Source organism: Protomyctophum bolini (genome assembly GCF_963924005.1).
Source record: "Protomyctophum bolini genome assembly, chromosome: 5".
Lineage (NCBI taxonomy): Eukaryota > Metazoa > Chordata > Actinopteri > Myctophiformes > Myctophidae > Protomyctophum > Protomyctophum bolini.
The window spans coordinates 11,110,413-11,133,476 of NC_137866.1; the positions used below are offsets into that span (position 1 = coordinate 11,110,413).

Here is a 23,064-nt window from a genome sequence, read left to right on the forward strand (position 1 = left end):
AATTCATTAGGCCCAAAAAAAATGGAACCTTGAGGTATTTTTTTATAACCTTTTTTTTCTGGCTGGCTTGATAGGATAATTAGGGGAATGTTGGAATCAATTGGAGTTTTTCTTAGTAGTGTTTGGACTGTCTTTGAACATTGCAGGTTGATTATTCTTAGATGCTTAGTTTAGATGTTTTTATTATATTGGATTTTATTGGTATCTTTTCTTTGTCTGGTTCTGATGAAGAAAACTTCTGTAATGCCTTACTTTCCACTTGTATTGGGGATGATTGAGTACCCACACCTCACCTGTTACCTACCTATCTAGCTAACTACCTACACAGTAGCTTCAGTAATTCACTTTGTGTGCCAAGGAAACATCATCAAATAAAGTTAATGGTGGTGACTGAATATTAAGAGACAAATGCCAATAATGATAATGGGTATTTACATTTCTGAGCCTAATATTCAATGATATGATGAAGCACAAACAACTCATAGTCAATGTTTTAAACTTATGGGCGTATATTTTGAAAAGAGGGAAAGAAGGGAATAAAAGTCGAAACAGTTCATGGTACACAAACTACATTGTCATATAGTGTTCAATATATTTATTTAAGCTTAAAATAACTGAGATTCAAAAACTTCTATAGCACATTTACTATTACATCTTACAGCTTCCCATTTGAAAAAGGCATGTAATAATATAGCCCCCATTGAATATCCAACATGATGTTTGGTTTGATTACGCAGACTTGGCCAGTCCAATGTACTGAGTCTGGGTATTAAAGATGGCATAGAACTCTCTGATGAAGACATCTCCCAGGATCCAGAGCTTGTCAGATCCACCATTGCCAAATCCAGTGCTGCAACCATAGGACCTCTATAGAAGGAAAGACAGGAGGGAATATATTTACCGGTAATTCAAAAATCAAATAAATAAATAAAATGCGTGTGCGCGCACGTGCATGCGCGTGCCACACACATGCGTGCGCGCACGTGCGTGCGCGTGCCACACACATGCGTGCGTGTATGCAGCTTGTCTTCTCATGGGCAACTGTCTGCACCATGCACTGTTATAGTCTGTTACTGTTATGTGCAGTGTGCTTGTGTGTGCATTTATGTCTCAGTGTACATTAGAGTGTGTAGACTGACCTGAAAAGCGTAGGCAGAGGCAGGGACAGTGAAGGCGTGTCCATTGATGGTGAAGGTCACATCAGGCATGCTCTGGATGTTCTGGCAGTTCACTGAGGCCTGCTCAAAGAATGCCAGATGTTATTAGTAGTAACAGTAGTGATACTTTTTAGTACCACCACTTAGGATACACAGGGAGAACATGCAAACTCCACACAGAAAGGCCCTTTCGCCAATCCCACCTCGGGTATGGGTACTGATGACGCGGAGGAGAGAACACACCCCCAGCGCCCACAGCATCCCTAGCCGGAATCGAACCCAGGACCTTCTAGCTGTGAGGTGACAGCACTACCGACTGTGCCACCATGCCCCCTATGGGAAATGGGCATCTTCACATAAATCAAATTTCCCTATTCCATACCCACAAGTCCACCAATATCCACCAAAACATAACATAACATGAACCTAGGAGGTGTGCTAACCGATGAGGTGTCAATTAGACCACTGCTGTGTATTCTAAATTGGGGAAATAAAACGGTCAATACCCGAAAAGATGTATGTATCTCACCATTCCATACTGGCTAGTGGTGGCTCCAACATGGGAATTCATGTTGTTGATGTCATTGGTTGGGCCAACAATGAGGGAAGTGCCGGTGTCAATGATAGCCTGGCAGCCACCATTACAGGCCACAGTCTGTCCATTGACGGTAACACTGTTGGGAACAATAGCAGAAGCAGAATTAATAGGAGTGTCCAGTGCGTAGCCTAGGTTTGGTTGCTGTCAAACTTTTAAAAACGTGCAATAGCCATAATATGACATTATGTTTGCACCTGTCCATTTTAATCTGCCAGTAGGTAGCAGAGGTCAGGGGGATCCAGGTGATTTGTCCGGTGAAGTGGTTCTCATCAACACCACCGAAGACCACCTCACTGCCCTGCTCAGAGTTTCTAATAGGAGAAGGTAGGACAAATACTTTAATATCATTGTACACATTTATGCATACAAACACTGCTCCATACCGTTTAAATACCTGCTAAGGTAGACAGAGAAGAGTTGCTGAGACACCAGGTTCTGCTTAATCATGTTGTCAAAGACGGGCACAACATCATCAGCGGCAATGGACTGGAAGGCAAGTCCCAGGATGCCATCAGCCTGCATGTGGACCATGAAAGGAGCCTCCACAAAGCTGATTCCAAGTCCCTGCTGGGCAATAGAAATTCCACCAACCTGGAAACCAAAGTCCAGCAATTACTGAAAGTTCTTATTTATCAGGTAGAGAGTTACAATGTGCAGATAATTAGCAATTAATGGTTCTATGGCTGCTTTTGGTTACCTGAACAGTGTCACTGCCCAGAAATCCTTTCATGCTGCCGGTACCATACTGGATGTTCAGAGCCTGTTGGCCCCACTTGAAGGTGGAAGACTTTTGTGGGTTGAACTTCTGATGGTTCTCTTTAAAACATAATTGCATATCATTTTTAGCTGTGCATTTGGAAGAAGTTAAAGTAAATCTGACCTATCCTCTTACCAAGCCTGGCTGCCTTCCATGCCACTGTGGAGTCCTAACCAATTTGTCTTTGTGTTTTTAGTGTTTGTCATGTATTGATCAACAAATGTTATTTATCAGGACCAAATGGTCCTTGTATGGTATCGGTATGTATCTGAAAACATTTTAGCGTCGTAACAAACATGCTTCACACTTTATCTCTCCTTTGGGCAGTGTGAGCAACAGGATACAATTTACAATTTAGGCATTAGCAGATTTACAGTAAGCAAGAACAACACATGGTAATACATCAAATACATAAAAAATAGTAATGTAATCATACTGTATGTAAGCTAAGAAACTAACATCCGTCTAACAGTGGAATATCTATATAATGAAACTATGCGTATATACTATAGAGTGCTATGTCTACATAAAATACTTTCTAAATTACTTAAGTTGAGCTTTTGCATGCACCTGTAAGGTCGTCGAGGCTAGTAAAGACTCTGGTTGTACTGGTCAGCTCCCAGGTTTTTTTGTTTTTTTATTTTTATTTAGCATTATTTAAATGCTGGAGTTGAAAAATAATAAATGGTGGCTGCTCCCAGGTTTTAATGTGTGTCTGTCTGTGTGTTTCTGTGTGCAGGGCGTTGCTGAAAATGAGCACTTGTGCTCAGCTACTACCCTGGGTTAAAGGGGGGAATAAAAAGAAAATACATTTACATTTACGGAATGATTGCAAAGAGTTACTGTATGCTTTGCAAAATGCAAATGGGAGGTGCAGAGCTAGTCAATAAAATCAGGGGTCACCCTCAATTCTTATGGTAATCCTACAACACATCTGACTATGTACTGTCCTTAGCCAGGAACTGCCTGTCAGGGACAATTAAACGTTGTTATTAAGTTAACAGTATACTCACGACAGGCCGGGCTGGTGCAGTCGACAGAAGGCACCCACAGGTTGGAAGAGCCAGTGTCAAAGATAACTTTGAAGGACTGGGGAGGAGTTCCGATTGAGATTACTCCAAGGTAAGCCAGCTGGAGGTGACACACAGCAATAGACAGGGTATTGAAACAGAAATGTGTAATAACATGAACAACACTTCATGACAGATGATTTAGGGTGAGTGCCTCCGGCTTTGAATATTAGTGAGTAATTTATTCTTTGTAATTATGGTCAATCTGTTATTTTCAGCAAACATCACATGTATGATGAATACATTATTTCAAGTTTGTCCTGCTATAGTCTGGACTTACATCATAATCATTGGTCATGGTCTCAGTGCCTGTTTGGATAAACTTGACCATTGGGTTGTAAGGGTGCTTCTTGAGGGTTTCTTCCAAAAGCCCGTTCTCCTGCAAGACATCCCGTGCAGATTTCCCCTTGATCAGGGGCATCCTACACGTGGCGAGAAAAGGATCAGCAATAATACCAGGGTCCTTTTTTGTTATCCTTTGCAGTGCATTAGATGAAGTGGCTAGAATCAGAATTAGTTTAATTCACCCTGTATACACAATGCAGCAAAACAGTGTAAAGATGTACCTACAAGAGCTGGACTTCATGGTGTTAACTTTTACGTACATAGGCCTACACTAATACTACTGTACACTGCTACTGTATAGACGGCACACACAGTGTACAGATGTACAATGTACAATCTGAATACAAACGAAGCACTGTACAGACATCATTCTTTTACAAAGTAAAAAAGTGAGGACATGTGTCGAGGTCTGTAGAAATGTACTAATTGTACTATGCTCATGATAAGGAGCAGCAAGCGAAATGCCTTTCATTTTCACTCTGTACACGATGGAGAGATTTTCATCTAACTTACAATCATTCAATCTCATTCATATTATACAATATTATGCTGACCACCGTCTATAGGTGTAGAGGTGGCTGCATGGTACTTACCTGACGAGACATTCAGAGAGAGCCACCAGGGCACAAAGGACAACGAGATACTTCATGGTTACTGACGTTGCAGAGAGTGAAGAGATGGTTCAAGATGCCATCATTTATATACAGTCTATCAAGGTTGTGTCAACAAATGCCTTTCCATGGCACCAGATATCATGATAACCCGAGATAAGAAATATGTGATACCACCTCAATGAATTATATGGCCTTTATCTCTGGGTATTTACAGTATGAAGATAAATTAATTAATATTTCTGAAGTGCTTTTAATATGTTGACATTCAGATCAGAAGATTTGATGTTCATTCTTCTGTGTTCTGTTCAATGTTGAAATCCACTTCTTCCACATGGCAAGATGTAGAGTTTGTATATAGACTCTATAAGACACTTTATTTACCAGTTTATAACATCATATTCTTGGAAAGAATATATTGAAAAGATAATAATTGGTTAATTTATTGATTATTAATAATAATACATTATATTTGTAACACACTTACACTATACCTTTTCACAAATCTCAACCTAAAGTTGCCATTAAGCATGAATTATAATGAAAATTATGAAATGCCAGATAATGTCAATAATAAATAATAATTTCTTCTACAGTATTTATGTATATATATTTATGTTATTCTTTAAATACTAATATTTATTTCTTCATATCTGTTCCTATTCTGGTGTAAAAATTCAGCCACAATCTGCAAGCTCACAACACTTCAGCACAGAGATTTTGGTGTAGAGGAAAATAGGCCAGAGGAGCCTCATGAGACTCTAGTCAATGAAGTATAGGGTTTAATTAACAGTAGTTAAATATAGTCTATATGGTTGATTAGCCCTCAGGCACCAACCATACACATGCAGCATGCAGTAGGAATAGTAATAATCAGATTATCCTGGAATTTAAAACACAATAAAGTCATAATGACATATTTATTGTGGTCTGCAAACTTGCAAATTCTTCAAATGAATATACAGTAAATGCAGCTATATATGTGATGTCTTGAAATTGTTTTGTCTGAGCTGGTTGGGAAAAATAAATGTGTTGGTCTTAATTATTTTCCCATTTGTATATTATTATATAATATATTATATAATTTCCCAACCCTGTACATTGTTTTCAACAGATTGGGATCAAATTATTTCACCAAGTTGTTCTTATAGTCAATACCTTTGTAAGATAAAGGGTGACGTGTATTTTTCTGACAGAGCTCCTTGACTCTGATATGACCTGCCTAAGAAGCTGAGGCGTGAATGTACTGTACACCTCACCTTCAACGCAATTAAATAAACAAAGGGACAAGGGTTGAAAAGACTGTAAAGCAACATTAATTTATACCAGTAAAACGCCCTGAGTGAGGGCGTGAAGTGACCTGTGAAGCGAAAGAACTGTTGTGCTAAAACAACAGTGCTGGGAATACCCATATATGGACTTTTCTTTTTTTGAGGGGCAGCTTTTTTCCCCACACGTCTCAAGATTTGCCATTGACAATGAAAGGGGAATTCAGGTCAAAATTCCGCTGAATATGACGTAAATTAAACATCAAAACATTAAACACCATTGACATTGAAGGGAAAATGTATACGTCATTAAATGAGCAAATCAACGAACCAATCACAGGCAACAGTCATTCCGATTGGCCAGTATGAGATGATGCATGATGATGTACGATGATAAGAGATACTTTTATTTAAACCTTTATTGAACTGTAGGACTTAACAAGTTCTGATTATGGTTTAGTATTGGCCTTAAGAGTCTCTTTCACAAACTACCACCAAACACTCTTTTTGATAGCTAAAATGGAAAACTTCTATTTTATTATAGATGGTACCTTACATAGATACCGGTATATATAAGAAAGCTATATGGCTCACCCACGCTCTGGCCAATGGAGAGTGACGTTGCTACTGTCACGATGTGGTTCTGGGGGTGTAGGACTCAGGTGCAGAACGAACCAGGCACAGGCAGAGGAGTGAATTAAAGGGTTTTAATTCTCAAAAGATGCACATCGTGAAACAACTTGGAACAACTAGACATAACTAGGACTTGGAAATAACTAGGACTTAACTAGGGAAACACAAGGTACTGACCACATCATTCACGACGACGAACTGACAAGGAGCTGAAAACACTGGGGCATATATAGACAAGACTAACTACACACAGGTGAACTGAAACACACAATCAACAATGGTTATCTAACAGACAACAGAACACAGGTGGTTAGGGTTACACTAATACAGGGGGGTGAGACAAGGGAGGAGACAGAAGACAAGGCAGACAGGAAATCACAGAACACTAATACAAAATAAGGTACAGAACAAGTAATAAGACCCAAAACACAGACAAAGTCCAAGGGCAGAGGAGCGTACTGTGACAGCTACGTGGATCTTACCTCGGGGCAGTATAACATTGCGTCTATGGGGCATGTACTTTTAAATAACCATAACTTGCTCAATTTTCAACCGACGTCCGCATACTTATATGCTTTTACACAACGTTCATATAAAAAAACAAAATTAAGCAGATAAGCATCCTGAATCATAGCCACGTTAACGTTTGTAATAAACCAACCCATCAAGATTTGAGCGAGTTATGACAGTTTTTGTTTGAGCTTTCCCTAGAAGGGGTCATGCATATATTCCCTCAGCCCTATATCTTCCCTCAGCCCTATGTTCCCTCAGCCCTATGTTACTGTAGCCCCGAAGCAAGATGGCCACCGGGTGAACTACGTCAGTGACTTCGCCTTGAGCCATTTATATATATCTATGGTACCTTATACCTCACTTCCTGGAACTATTGCTAACATGCTTTTTCCCCACAGCGCCTCCTATGATCAAACCATGGTTTAACTACACAAAACGAAATATATTTTCCGTACAATATACATTTTGAGGTTAAATATTAAACCATATTTTAACTAATATATTCCGTTCTTATCACCCAGTATTTTACGTTTCATTTTCTTTCAATATTCATACCAGGACTGGAAATTCTTCACACATTTATGTGGCACTAGTGTCATACTATAATGCTAAGAAATAGGGTTAAGCCACTGGATTATTGTTGGGACACTGAATAACTGGAATCCTTAACCGACTCTATGGCCCTCGATGGGTGTTGTTGATGCCATGTGATTTCTACCCAGAAACTAAGAGCCTATTACATATAGTGAACCATAGTGTTGAGTGTGTTAGAATCTTAGCTGAGATTCTGAGAGTAAGGTACAGTTACTTGACACAGTGACTGTAATAATATTTATTCAAAAGCAGCAATAGCATACTATCATGTATACATACATACAGTATACATTTTCTTTTAAACTTTTGCACAAGCCATGCATGATACAGCTCTCATACAGGACGTATAGAGTTATATATTATCCATCAGGTGGCTTGGTTGATTACATAGACTTGGCCAGTCCAATCATATTAGCCTCAACGTCAAAGATGGAATAGAACTCTCTGATGAAGACATCTCCCAGGATCCAGAGCTGGTCAGATCCACCATTGCCAAAGCCAGTGCTGCAAGTGCTCTATAGAAGGAAAGGCAGGAGGAAATGTATTTCACTCACAAATAATGACACAATACATGTCTTCTCATCTGAAACCGTTTGTGTGTAGACTGACCTGGTCAACATAGGCAGAAGCAGGGACGGTGAAGGCGTGTCCATTGATAGTGAAGACCACCTCAGGCATGCTCTGGATGTTCTGGCAGTTCACTGTGGCCTGTATGAAGAATGACATGTGTTTTAGGGTTAGAAGAAGGGGCTTTCAGGGGTAAGATGATGGGTCATTGAAGATGTGCGTGGGAACTGCTTGGTATGTCAAATGGGTGAAGGGGGAACAGAGGCTGGGTAGGCTTACAGGTAGGACCTGCTTGGATGATGGGGGTATGAGTGGTGGAAGGATGTGGTCATTTAGCGAAGTAGGGGAATACTTTAGTGTATACTAAAATAGGAAAATAAACAAATCAAGACAAGAAATAATTGTCTCACCATTCCATACTGGCTAGTGGTGGCTCCAACATGGGAATTCATGTTGTTGATGTCATTGGTTGGGCCAACAATGAGGGAAGTGCCGGTGTCAACGATAGCCTGGCAGCCACCATTACAGGCCACAGTCTGTCCATTGACGGTAACACTGTTAGGAGCAATAACAGAAGCAGAATGAATAAGAGTGTCCTGTGTGTATGCATTAGGCAAGGGTTTGCTGCTGTCAACGTTTAAAAATGTGAATAATCATTGTGTTTGCACCTGTCCATTTTTATCTGCCAGTAGGTTTCAGAGGTCAGACGAATCCATGTGATTTGTCCGGTGAAGTGGTTATTATCAACACCACCAAAGACCACTTCACTGCCCTGCTCTGAGTTGCTAACGAGGGCATATAAGACAAACGTGTTAGTATCATTGTACATAAATGCATACAAACACTGTTCCATACTGTTTCAGTACCTGCGCAGATAGACACAGTATACAGTACATATACAATATATATGTGTGTGCATGTACAATAACACAACTAAATACAACCACTATTCCATTTACGTACGGGCTCAGGTAGACAGAGAAGAGTTTCTGAGACACCAGGTTCTGCTTCATCATGTTGTCAAAGACGGGCACCACCATGTCAGAGGCAATGGATTGGAAGGCAAGTCCCAGAATACCATCAGCCTTCATATTGGCCATGAAAGGAGCCTCTGACTTGCTGATTCCAAACACCTGCTGGGCCACAGTAAATCCACCAACCTGGAAACAAAAATCAGTGGTTACTCAAATGTGTCAGGTGTAGGTAGTTAGATACAGTAGTACAGTATGCAGATAACTGTCAAAATTGCCAAGGGATGGCCCTGGCTGTCTGTGGTTACCTCAACATTGTCACTGACGAGATATCCCTGCATGCTGCCAGTACCATAGTAAATAGACAGAGCCTGTCCGATCCACTTGTAGGTGGAAGACTGCTGTGGGTTAAATTTCTGGTGGTTCTCTGTAAAATATATGTGAGAGAAGGTCAAGTAAATTTGATAAATTCTTCATACAAATAGAAACTGGAATTATACGCTGTATAACTGTCTTCAGAACCATCATGTTCCATCACTACTGACTTCCTTCCTGCCACTCTGGACTTGGGTTAGTACTTGTATTTTTAGTTTATAGTTTTGTTTGTCACATGGTTGGTTTTCCTTATTGGGTGCAGATATACGTTTCTCGTATTTTACCTTTTGATATTATTTTTTTTCTTTTAAGGGTACATTGGGTCCACAAATGAACAGTACTTACGACAGGCCTGGGTGTTACAGTAGACAGAGGGAATCCACAGGTTGGAGGAGCCTGTGTCAAAGACGACTTTGAAGGACTGGGGTGGAGTTCCGATTGAGATGACTCCATAGTAAGCCAGCTGGAGGTGACACAGAAATATGGTGTCAAAACAGAAACGATAACATTATAGGACATTCTAAACGTGGGCGGCTGTGGCCCAGGAGGTAGAGCAGGTAGTCCAATGATCCTGGGTCAGCCGTTCGAATCCCGGCTCCTCCTGCATGGTGTGTGAATGTGGGAAGTGAGGACACTGGCGTCGACTGTTCGCCGCTTCACCTCCCAATGTATGAATAAATGAACCATTGTAAAGCGCTTTGAGCACTTGGAAAAGCACTGTAAAAATGCAATTCATTATTAAACACTACAGGATTGGTAATTAGGGTGAGAAAAAGGTGAACTAAACCTATTTTATTCTTAGTCCTGGCCAATCTGTTATTTTTGGCATGGTTGTACGATAAAGGGTCATTTAGGTTAACATATTATTATGTCCTTCTTCTCCTAACCTGGACTTACGTCATAATCATTGGTCATGGGCTCAGTGCCTGTCTGCTGGAACTTGACCATGGGGTTGTATGGGTACTTCTGTAGGTATTCCTCCAACTGACCCTTCTCCTGCAGGATGTCCCGGGCAGATTTACCCTTGATCAGGGGCATCCTTCACACAGTGAGAAAAGGATCAATAATAAATGCTAGGCCCCTTTTTGTTATCCTTTGCAGATGGAGATGAAGAGGTTAGAATCATACAGAATTAGTTTAATTCACCTGAAGTGAACTCAATACAGCAAAACCATGACCTACAAGTGCTTGACTTGGTCTTAACCTTTACATACTACTGAGTGCACATATATTCATATATTAAAGTATAGGGTTATAGATGTGTCGTGACCGGCACATTTTAAAATTAAGAAATACTCACTAATCAGAATGCTCATTATAGGAAACATCCCCATACTTGTAGACTTATGCGAGTCTGAATAATCTTGACAAGATAAAACAAAATGGTTTATACTTTTTCCTCTACACAATGGAGATAATTTCATCAAACCGCAAAAGTTAATTTAATTCATTTTAGACAATATTGTGCTAACGAACCCCTAGTGTAGAGGTGGCTTCAGTCAGCCAGCTGGTACTTACCTGACGAGACATTCAGAGAGAGCCACCAGGGCACAAAGGACAACGAGACACTTCATGGTTACTAACTTTGCGGTTGGACTTCGAGAGTGAAGAAATGTTGAAAAATACCATTCTTTATATACAGTCCAAAATGTTTGAGTCAGCAAATGCCGTTCTATATCACCAAATATCATGATAACATTAGATAAGAAATATGTGAATTATTCTTGTGTATTTACTGTGGTATTTACAGTATGCAGATAAATTATAATTTTTTCGAAAGCTGTTAATAATTTATATTGACATTCAGATCAGAAGATTTGATGTTCTTCTGTGTTGTGTTTAATGTTTTCCACGTGGCAGGATGTAGACTTTGGCTACATTATATTCTTGGATGAAAAGGATTTAAAAGCTTTGTGTTCATTTAAATTATTGAAATTCTAAAATACAATGTTTTGCATGTCAATTGTTGAACCGCAAGTAGCTTTTAAATTCTTAAAATTAATATAAATGCAGCTTTTTATACGATGTTTAAATAGCTATTTATACATTATTTTGTCTGAGATAGTTGAAAAATATAATAGTCATATGATATTACATCCATTTTTATATCATTAAACAACGAATCAATTATTTTCCAGTCTAAATTGGGACAATAATCATAATATCCCTCTTGGTCAAGAGTGGACCTCTAGATGTTAATTTATTTTAATTAAATTGACAACATGAAAACATCTTGGGCATTAAAATGAAAACTGCAATGTGGCATAATATTCTGAATCTGGATGTCAGGGAATAATTGTCCCTACCCTACAAGTGAAACATACACTGTACTTTTCAGGATGTTTGAGACGCATTGTGAACTTGTAGAGACACTCATTTCAGATTGCATTGTAAGGTGTATATAGAAATTAAGCCCATGGGCCCAAATTGGGCCCCATCTTGTGAGTCGCCTTACCCCGCTCTTATCCCTAAACTTCCTTGCCATTTTTTACGCTTTTGAAAAACATAACTTAAAATAGTTCAAATAGCCAATCCATAAGCTCACAACGTGTAAAATGTGTTTTAAAACGGTAAAATATGGCTAATGGGATTCAGGGTTAAGATATGGCCCATGTGCCACCTCCCTTCCAATCCACCACATCCATTCCATTGCATGGAAAGGTCATACTGTACATTTGCATGTGCAAATAAAAGCAGGAAGTACGTCTCATCACATCACGACCTTCAAGATCAAGATTGCAACCACTTCATCCCAGAACACACAGCGTTATATTTAATTTCATTGAGACACTTCAGATTGGCCATAAACCATTTAATGCATGTATTTTAGTATAGCGATGTGGCTCTGCTCATGTGATATCAGATAAACAAGACACAGGTCTGATATCACATTTGATATCTCCGATTATCTGTGCACGGAGACACAGCTCTGATATCAACAACCCCCCAGAGCAGAGCCAAAGATACAATAATTCCATGAGCAACAATACACAGTAATAACATCAACACATGATTCAACACAATGAATCAACACAATCGCAAACAATCCAATAATATCCCATAACCCCTGGACTAAGAACTACAGGGAGGAGGCCGGGGAGGTAGGGGGGGGGGCTGCTTTGACAGCTCAGCATTAAGAATGAGTAGTGAGCTCAGTTGAGGCTGCTTAATAAGGCCGCCTGAATTGCACTGTTGGACTGAGAGCGAGGATGAGATAACTCGTAGCGAATGAGTGAGAAGGGAGATGACCTGGAGAAGCAGCTGATTTAAAGAAGCAGAATGAATTACAAAGGGGAACGAATGAGGGGAACTATAACCTTCTGCCTTCCTCAATGAACTATCGCTTATGTTGGATTTATTGACACAGGATAAACAGAAGATGGAAAGGAAAAAGATTAACAGAAATTATGCAACAGCAATGGTGTATTGTAGGTTTTTTTGCAACTTGTTTGCTTTGGTGAGAAATTTCATCAGCCTAACGATCAATGTTATGATGTTATGATGTTTGTGTAACGATGTTACGTAAATAAACAATTCATATTCACAGTATGTGCAATTCATAGTCATATGTGCAGGCAGGGCATATATAAAGAAAGAAAGAAAGAAAGAATAAAAGTCCAAATAGCAAGCACGTAGTTTTTCTTTTCTTTTTAATTAGATGCAATTGTGAACAATAGCCAAGTAATACATAGTAAATACATATCCATTGGCCAATCAAATGGTTCACTGCAGCTCAACAGTCAGTGTGAGGGGTGGTCAGGAGATGTCTGTGAGCTCTGCGTTTAAAGGCTTGAAGGCCGTTCTCTGTGATGGAGTCCACTACATGTTCTGGTAGGCTGTTCCACACCTGAACAGCAGTGTGGAGAAAAGTTCTGTCCAATGTCCGTGTTTTGGAGCCTGGGGGGTCGAGAGCATGTTCTGGTGTGGCTGTGCATCGGCGGGTGTTTCGCCGCCTGGTGTAAGGTGGAGGGAGCATGTCCTGGAGGTCCCTAGGGCAGTGAGGGGTGTGCATTTTGTACAGGACTGTAGCGGCGGCAACGTGTCTTCTGTGGCTAAGGCTGTCGATGAAAAGTGTCGTACTGGCAGTGTCTTGGTCAACTCCAATTATTTTGAGGGCCTTCCTCTGAATATTGTCCAGCAGACCAAGATGTGTCGGTGGGGCACTCATCCAAGTGAGTGAGGCGTGCTCCATTACACTGCGGACCTGTAGCTTGTAGACCGTTGCACGGCTCTCGGTGGTGAGTTTACTGGCCACTCTCCTCAGTGCTGCCAACTTCTGACCGGCCCGGATGGAGATTTTGGTCAGGTGTTTTGACCAGGACAGCTTGGGGTCTATTTTGACACCCAGGACGTCAAGCTCATTCGTGGAGGAGAGCCGGTGCCCATTGAATTGTAGGTCCAGCTGTGATGGGATCTTCTTTCTTGAGATGGTCATGGACTTGCACTTCGATGGTTCGAAGGTGGTCTTCCATCAATCTCCCCAAGTTGATATTTAGTTAGTGTTCATAACATTTTTAAAGTTTAAAAAAAGTCAGAAACATCTGAATAGAGTGGTGCTGTGTGTGTCACAGTGTGTCACAGTGTGTGTGCATGCGTGCGATGAGTAATGTTACTTGACACAGTACCAAATGTGTCAATATTACCCAAACGTAATGTCTTAAATTCTTTACTCACAAAAGGTAAAACTGTAGGCCCATTATGTAATGTGTTATTAATGTATACTATAATCCCAAACTTTGATTCCTTCCTGGAACCTCATTACACACAAGCTATATAGGCCTATAGAGCACCGAAGTCTGACATCAATATCAGTAGAGGGCGTAAAGTTGTCCGAGTGGCCAAGGCTCCAAAACGTGACAGAATACAGCAATACCATTTAGAATTTTATTTTGCCCCACTGCAGCAGTATTCACAGTGGAAGGCCTAACAAACAAAAAAACACTGAAGACTAAACTCACAAAAAGACAGATGAAACTTAGCTTGAAAGCAAATTAGGAAACAAAAACCCAGAATTTAAGAAACTGTTTTAGGCTACCAGTAAGACGCGCAAACGCGGGAAGCGAACGCAGCTCATACATCTTTGGGTTTTTTTAAGATTTATTTTTAAGTTAAGTTATTTTTAAGTTATTTTTAAGTTAAGTTTTTAACTTAGCCATAACCATATAAGGAGTCCCCAAAGCAGCTATACGTCCAAATATGGAGTATGTTGCATCAATCACAAACAAATCACTCCATATATGGGCACAAAGGGGGGGGGGACGGACACACGGACACACAGACGGACATGATCTGCTAGGTCTCATAGTAAGTGCTCACTGCATTCGCAATAAACCCTTCCAAAAAGGAACCCCTAGCACTAGCAGCTCTCCCTGGGTGTTACCTGCTTGTTGCCCAAGCCACTGAAGTTACCTCGGCTTATTCTTCTTCTTCTTCTGTTGGGATTTCCGCGTATTACTGCCCTCCACCGTTCATGATGATACTCCGCTCTGTGCTCTATATCCTCTTATAGAGGTCTGTATTGTGGAGGAAGGCTAAGACGCTCCTCTCCACAGCATGTTGCTCCTTTCCCCGGCTGAACAGGGTCTTGTACTCCACAGTGGGTACCCCGATATTGGCTAGTTCCTCACATAGCTGGGCTCTTTTTGCCCTGTATCTCTCACACTCAAATAGGGCGTGGACAACAGTCTCTGCTCTTCCACATTCACAAAGGCCGTCCGGGTAGTTACCTCGGCATCCTGCAGCCTCCATTTTATACTGGGTGAGACCATACCAAGACACAGAACTAATTGGTAACCACTTGACTCAAATAAGGAAAACTATGGCCCATGAGTTGATTTACACAATTATATACGGTTTTACTAAACCTATTCCAAATACATGCAAACATTTCAGGCGCCAGATCATTAACATAAGAGAATGTATAACACAAGACAACGCTTGAAACATAAGACAGACACCCCTCCTGCTCTATAGCACTTGGTACCTTCCCCCACTCAATCAAGAGGATCACCAGGCAGTACTGCAGGAGAGCCAGGTGCCACACAATTCCCAATCAGCAGAAATGCTGTTAAAACCCATGCACCATCTTTGTGTCCTGGCCGGCTTGCTGTTAAATGGAAGCAGCTGTGTAGTAGTATATATGCCTGTTTGTTCCTGTCACGGGCTGCTCCGTGACAGGCGTAAATCCACGGGTTCATGTACTTATTATTTGCATTGTAATACCCATAGGGGGATTTTAGATTGCCTCGTATAATAACAGTTTGAAAAATAAACAAATCATCCAGGCCGTTTCACTCATATGGATATGAAGAATCAACTGACTACTATTGTTACTGCTACTGAATTAGTTACATTTTCGCTAGAAACAGACTGTATCATATATGAAAAAAAAACGTTGAGACAGCTTGTTTCTTTTTGGACGAGCCTTTTAAGATGAGCCCATGTTATTCTCCATAGAGAAAAGACTTTCGTCACCATGAACCAGGCAGAGGGGATGAGCGAGTGACGTCAGGACTTCGGCGCTCTATATCTATACCCTCCATCATCAAGTCATCAGCAAGTGGAGCTGCAACTCTGTCATCTTCTTTAAGGATTAGTGCAGAGATGGACATTGTGTTAACAGGCCTAATCACAATTAGGAATCCTTATCCGACTCTATGGCCCTCGATTGTTGATGCCATGTGATTGATTTCTACTCAGAAACTAAGACCCTATTACATATAGCGAACCATAGTGTTGAGTGTGTTAGAAGCTTAGCTGAGATTCTGAGAGTAAGGTACAGTTATTTGACACAGTGACTGTAATAATATTTTATTCAAATGCAGCAATAGCATACTAGCATACTATACATTTTTTTTAAACTTTTGCACAAGCCATGCATGATACAGCTCTCATACAGGACGTCTAGAGTTATTCATTATCCATCAGGTGACTTGGTTGATTACATAGACTTGGCCAGTCCAATGTAATTATCCTCAACGTCAAAGATGGCATAGAACTCTCTGATGAAGACATCTCCCAGGATCCAGAGGTCAGATCCACCATTTTGAAAGCCAGTGCTGCAACCGTAGGACCTCTATAGAAGGAAAGACAGGAGGACATGTATTTCACTCACAAATAATGACACAATACATGTCTTCTCATCTGAAACCGTTTGTGTGTAGACTGACCTGGGAAACATAGGCAGAGGCAGGGACGGTGAAGGCGTGTCCATTGATAGTGAAGACCACCTCAGGCATGCTCTGGATGTTCTGGCAGTTCACTGTGGCCTGTATAAAGAATGACATGTGTTTTAGGGTTAGAAGAAGGGGCTTTCAGGGGTAAGATGATGGGTCATTGAAGATGTGCGTGGGAACTGCTTGGTATGTCAAATGGGTGAAGGGGGAACAGAGGCTGGGTATAGGCTTACAGGTAGGACCTGCTTGGATGATGGGGGTATGAGTGGTGGGAGGATGTGGTCATTCAGCGAAGTAGTGGAATACTTTAGTGTATTCGTGTATACTAAAATAGGAAAATAAACAAATCAAGACAAGAAATAATTGTCTCACCATTCCATACTGGTTAGTGGTGGCTCCAACATAGGAATTCATGTTCTTGATGTCATTGGTTGGGCCAGCAATGAGGGAAGTGCCGGTGTCAACGATAGCCTGGCAGCCACCATTACAGGCCACAGTCTGTCCATTGACGGTAACACTGTTAGGAGCAATAACAGAAGCAGAATGAATAAGAGTGTCCTGTGTGTATGCATTAGGCAAGGGTTTGCTGCTGTCAACGTTTAAAAACGTGAATAATCATTGTGTTTGCACCTGTCCATTTTTATCTGCCAGTAGGTTTCAGAGGTCAGAGGAATCCATGTGATTTGTCCGGTGAAGTGGTTCTCATCAACACCACCAAAGACCACTTCACTGCCCTGCTCTGAGTTGCTAACGAGGGCATATAAGACAAATGTGTTAGTATCATTGTACATAAATGCATGCAAACACTGTTCCATACTGTTTCAGTACCTGCGCAAATAGACACAGTATACAGTACATATACAATATATATGTGTGTGCATGTACAATAACACAACTAAATACAACCACTCCATTTACGTACGGGCTCAGGTAGACAGAGAAGAGTTTCTGAGACACCAGGTTCTGCTTCATCATGTTGTCAAAGACGGGCACCACATTGTCAGAGGCAAGGGACTGGAAGGCAAGTCCCAGGATACCATCAGCCTTCATATTGGCCATGAAAGGAGCCTCTGACTTGCTGATTCCAAATACCTGCTGGCCCACAGTAAATCCACCAACCTGGAAACAAAAATCAGTGGTTACTCAAATTTGTCAGGTGTAGGTAGTTAGGTACAGTAGTACAGTATGCAGATAACTGTCAGAATTGCCAAGGGATGGCCCTGGCTGTCTGTGGTTACCTCAACATTGTCACTGACGAGATATCCCTGCATGCTGCCAGTACCATAGTAAATAGACAGAGCCTGTCCGATCCACTTGTAGGTGGAAGACTGCTGTGGGTTAAATTTCTGGTGGTTCTCTGTAAAATATATGTGAGAGAAGGTCAAGTAAATTTGATAAATTCTTCATACAAATAGAAACTGGAATTATACGCTGTATAACTGTCTTCAGAACCATCATGTTAGGTAGTGGTTATTAATAAACAAAACAAAAAAATAAAAAGTTATTATATTGTATATGGCTCAGTTACATTGGCTTTTTTGCTTTATTTCCTCAGATAAATTTGCTAACCACTCTGACTGACTTCCTTCCTGCCACTCCGGACTTGGGTTAGTATTTTTAGTTTATAGTTTTGTTTTTTACATGGTTGGTTTTCCTTATTGAGTGCAGATATACTTTTCTCGTATTTTACCTTTTCATCATTATTTCTTTTTTTTTAAGGGTACATTGGGTTCACAAATGAACAGTACTTACGACAGGCCTGGCTGTTACAGTAGACAGAGGGAATCCACAGGTTGGAGGAGCCTGTGTCAAAGACGACTTTGAAGGACTGGGGTGGAGTTCCGATTGAGATGACTCCATAGTAAGCCAGCTGGAGGTGACACACAGAAATAGACAAGGTGTTACAGAAACAGAAACGATAACATTATAGGACATTATAAACACTACAGGATTGGTAATTAGGGTGACTAAAGTGTCTCCTGCTTTTATTAATATGTGACTTACAATGCCCTTGATGGTGATTATTAGACAATAAGATGAACTAAACCTATTTTATTCTTAGTCCTGGCCAATCTGTTATTTTTGGCATGGTTGTACAATAAAGGGTCATTTAGGTTAACATATTATTATGTCCTTCTTCTCCTAACCTGGACTTACGTCATAATCATTGGTCATGGGCTCAGTGCCTGTCTGCTGGAACTTGACCATGGGGTTGTATGGGTACTTCTGGAGGTATTCCTCCAACTGACCCTTCTCCTGCAGGATGTCCCGGGCAGATTTACCCTTGATCAGGGGCATCCTTCACACAGTGAGAAAAGGATCAATAATACATTTTTTAAAAGGATTTAGAGAATTTGTTTAATTCGCCTGAGGTGAACAAGATAAAACAAAATGGTTCATACTTTTTTCTCTACACAATGGAGATAATTTCATCAAACTGCAACAGTTAATTTAATTCATTTTAGACAATTGTGCTAACGAACCCCTAGTGTAGAGGTGGCTTCAGTCAGCCAGCTGGTACTTACCTGACGAGACATTCAGAGAGAGCCACCAGGGCACAAAGGACAACGAGACACTTCATGGTTACTAACTTTGCTGTTGGACTTTGAGAGTGAAGAAATGTTGAAAAATACCATTCTTTATATACAGTCCAAAATGTTCTATGTCACCAAATATCATGATAATAATGAGATAAGAAATATGTAAATCTTTCCTGTGTATTTACTGTGGTATTTACAGTATGCAGATTTCGGAAGTGCTGTTAATAATTTATATTGACATTCAGATAAGAAGATTTGATGTTCATTCTTCTGTGTTCTGTTTAATGTTTTCCACGTGGCAGGATGTAGACTTTGGCTCTCGCACTGAGTTGATAACACTATATTATTGGTTGAAAATTATATTTAAAAGCTTTGTGTTAATTGAAATGATTGAAATTCCAAAATACAATGTTTTGCATGTCAATCGTTGAACCGCAAGTAGCTTTTAAATTCTTAAAATTAATATAAATGCAGCTATTTATATGATGTCATAACATTCTTTTGTCTGAGATAGTTGAAAAATAGAATGGTCATATGATATTACATCCATTTTTATATTATTAAACAGCTAATCATTATCTTCCAGTCTAAATCATAATCTCCCTCTGGGTCAAGAGCGGACCTCTAGATGTTAAAATGTTTTTAAACTGACATGAATACATCTTGGGCATTAAAATGAAAACTGTGGCATAATATTCTGAATCTGGATGTCAGGGAATAATTGTCCCTACAAGTGAAACGTACTGTACTGTATTCAGGATGTTTGAGACGCATTGTGAACTTGTAGATCCACTCATTTCAGATTGCATTATAAGATGTATAAAGAAATTAAGCCCATGGACACAAATTGGGCCCTATCTTGGGCTTACCCCCACCCTTATCCCTAAACTTCCATGCCATTTTTTACTCTTTTGAACATGTAAAATGTTTTTTTAAATGGCAAAATATGGTTAATAAGTTTAGGGCGGTGCGCAAGATATGGCCCATGTCACCTGTCACCTCCCTTCTCATCCACCACATCCATTCCATTGCATGGAAAGGTCATACTGTACAATTTGCATGTGCAAATAAAGGCACGAAGTACGCCTTATTTTATGACCTTCAAGATCAAGATTGTAACCATTTCATCCCAGAACACACACACGCGTGTTATATTTTATTTATTGACACAGGATAAACAGAAAATTGAAATGGAAAGGAAAAACATTAACAGAAATTATGCAACAGCAATGGTGTATTCTAGTTTTATTTGCAAATAGTTTATTATTTCCTTGGTAAATGAACAGAAAAATGCAAGTAAGAGCTGATCATGATTCAGAAATAGCTTGCCAGGAAACTTAGCGTTTCATTTTGGATTGTACGGTACCGGTAGGTGCAGTGATAGTTTCAGTGCATATAGTGCACAGTGTACACAAATTATGATTACAGTCAGTGCGATACATGTTTGTAGTTGTACTCCCTCGTGGGTTATTGTTCAAGACTGTCCTCATGTGCTCATATTCATTTGGATTTTGGGAGTCCATCAAAAGTCCATATTTTTGAAGTCGTCAGAACATCTATATCTGTTATCAGCATATATGTTACACGCCAAGTGAGGAAGACAAGGACAAGTATGATGCTGCCTTTTTCCTGGATAGGGAATCTGGAATACAGAATGTGTGTAATGTGAGGTAGAGCAATTCATATTCATATGTGCAATTCATAGGCATATGTGCAGGCAGGGCATAAGGAAAGAAAGAATAAAAGTCTAAATAATGTGTGTGTGTGTGTGTGTGTGTGTGTGTGTGTGTGTGTGTGTGTGTGTGTGTGTGTGTGTGTGTGTGTGTGTGTGTGTGTGTGTGTGTGATGAGTAATGTGTTACTTGACACAGTCCTTGACAAATTTGGTAATACTATTAATATTTAATAATATATTACCCAATTTGTAAACGTAATGTCTTAAATTCTTTACTCACAAAGGTAATAGGCCCACTATTATGCATGTTATTAATGCATACTATAATCCCAAACTCTGATTCCTTCCTGGAACCTCATTACACACAAGTTTGTAGGCCTATACCCTCCATCATCAAGTCATCAGCAAGTGGAGCTGCAAGGCTGTCATCTTCTTTAAGGATTAGTGCGGAGATGGACATTGTGTTAACAGGCCTAATCACAGACATCTGAAGACGATCAGAGTGATATACGGTTTGGATTCGGTGAGTCGATCAATATCCTCTGCAGTTATCAGCAGGTTTTCTGACGAGCCTGCCAAGCTGCAAGCACTTGATAATCAGTTAATTTCTCATTTTTGAAAGCTAGCCGGTGTGTGTGTGCATGTGTGTGACTGTGTGTGACTGTGTGTGTGTGTGTGTGTGTGTGTGTGTGTGTGTGTGTGTGTGTGTGTGTGTGTGTGTGTGTGTGTGTGTGTGCGTGTGCGTGTGCGTGGCTGCGTGCGTGTGCGTGTGTGACAGAGAGAAAGACAGAGAGAGAAGGGGGGAGGGAGAGAGGCACACATGCAGGCAGACACAAGGACAGACAGACAGAGCGTGTCTATGACAGGCCTTAAGGGAGTGATACCCAGGAGTGACATATTAATATGTTTCTGATCACCTTGTAGCTGAAGGGGTGACATTCATCTCCCTCTGCACCTCTTGGAGTACACATCCTCAAACCCCTCAACCATAGACTCACAGCACAGCACATCCCAAAGCTACACTGAGCATCTCTGTCACAGGCCTGGATGTGTGAGAGAGAGAGAGAGAGAGAGAGAGAGAGAGAGAGAGAGAGAGAGAGAGAGAGAGAGAGAGAGAGAGAGAGAGAGAGAGAGAGAGAGAGAGAGCACAGACAGACCGACAGACAGACAGACAGACAGACAGACAGACAGACAGACAGACAGACAGACAGACAGACAGACAGACAGACAGACAGAGAGACAGAGAGAGAGCAAGAGGGAAATAAACATATCAGAACAAATGAGAGAGACAGTGTGGAAGGGGCTGGGAGTGAGACATATACTAAGGACACATGGGGAGAGGGCAGTCAATAAAGAACACTCATTTGAAGCTGAATTAAATCTGTTCCCTTCCTATTCATATCTGTATACAGCAATTGCCTTTTTATGTATTGCCTGTCATCTCCCTAATCCCTTTAGAAATGAACTTCAGTCAACGGGCTGAAATAATGTCTTCCAATTTTCCAGTGTATTCAAGTAAATGGTTTACAATCAGTGACTCACTTGTAATTAAGTCTGAAAAACAACAACAATGAAGCCACAACTATTTACATATATATTGTTTTGACATAAATGGCACAATAAAAAAAGAGCTGAAAACAGAGGGGATAATAATTTGAATTAATATATTTAACTATAAACAGAGAGGCTCCTATTGCATTGATGAAGTATACATAATCAAATCACAAAATGTTAATCCAATATGCTTATATTATAATCAAGATACTGTACAAACACAACTTGAACAATGTGATTAATGAATCACATTGTTGTGATTCATTAATCACAACAAATTTTATATAACAGGAAAAAACAAACAAACAAGTGAAACCTCCCACTTACCCCTGTGATGATGGCTCCTCTGGACCAGCTCAGACACACCAGGACGATGGACAGCAGTAGCATCCTGGAGCCCATGGCAGCAACAGGAGTATATATGACACTCTCCTCAGCACCGCTTGACTGCGTGTTACTACAGTACAGTTACGCTCTCTCCTCACACCCCGCACAGGATCCACGTCTAGCTCTCCGGTCATGTGAGTTCCCAGGGCTCTTCAGATAGGGGAGCTAAACACTCTTTCGCTCTTTATCCTCTGTCAACCCCCCCCCCCCCCCCCCCCAACCCGCACCCAACCTTACCCTCTGCCCAACACACCCCATCCTTAAATCCCCTCCAT

The 23,064-nt window shown here is 40.5% G+C and overlaps 2 protein-coding genes across 2 annotated transcripts; both read right to left on the reverse strand.

The window, feature by feature from the left end:
* Positions 1 to 729: 729 nt before the first annotated feature.
* Positions 730 to 11,033, reverse strand: LOC308314939 (uncharacterized protein; the record flags this gene model as incomplete). The annotated part of the gene is made up of 19 exons (XM_080762757.1): positions 730 to 867; positions 1,140 to 1,238; positions 1,687 to 1,831; positions 1,950 to 2,066; positions 2,150 to 2,346; positions 2,453 to 2,571; positions 3,526 to 3,643; positions 3,863 to 4,004; positions 4,521 to 4,581; positions 6,684 to 6,697; positions 7,934 to 8,061; positions 8,156 to 8,254; positions 8,524 to 8,668; positions 8,782 to 8,898; positions 9,077 to 9,273; positions 9,393 to 9,511; positions 9,805 to 9,922; positions 10,357 to 10,498; positions 10,978 to 11,033. The coding sequence occupies 19 exons, from the start codon at positions 11,031 to 11,033 to the stop codon at positions 730 to 732; spliced, it is 2,271 nt and encodes a 756-aa protein (XP_080618883.1).
* A 5,366-nt stretch (positions 11,034 to 16,399) lies between these two features.
* Positions 16,400 to 19,215, reverse strand: LOC308314940 (embryonic pepsinogen-like; the record flags this gene model as incomplete). The annotated part of the gene is made up of 9 exons (XM_080762758.1): positions 16,400 to 16,534; positions 16,629 to 16,727; positions 17,007 to 17,151; positions 17,265 to 17,381; positions 17,557 to 17,753; positions 17,873 to 17,991; positions 18,387 to 18,504; positions 18,792 to 18,933; positions 19,160 to 19,215. 9 exons carry the CDS (start codon positions 19,213 to 19,215, stop codon positions 16,400 to 16,402), a joined length of 1,128 nt encoding a protein of 375 aa, XP_080618884.1.
* Positions 19,216 to 23,064: the final 3,849 nt, after the last annotated feature.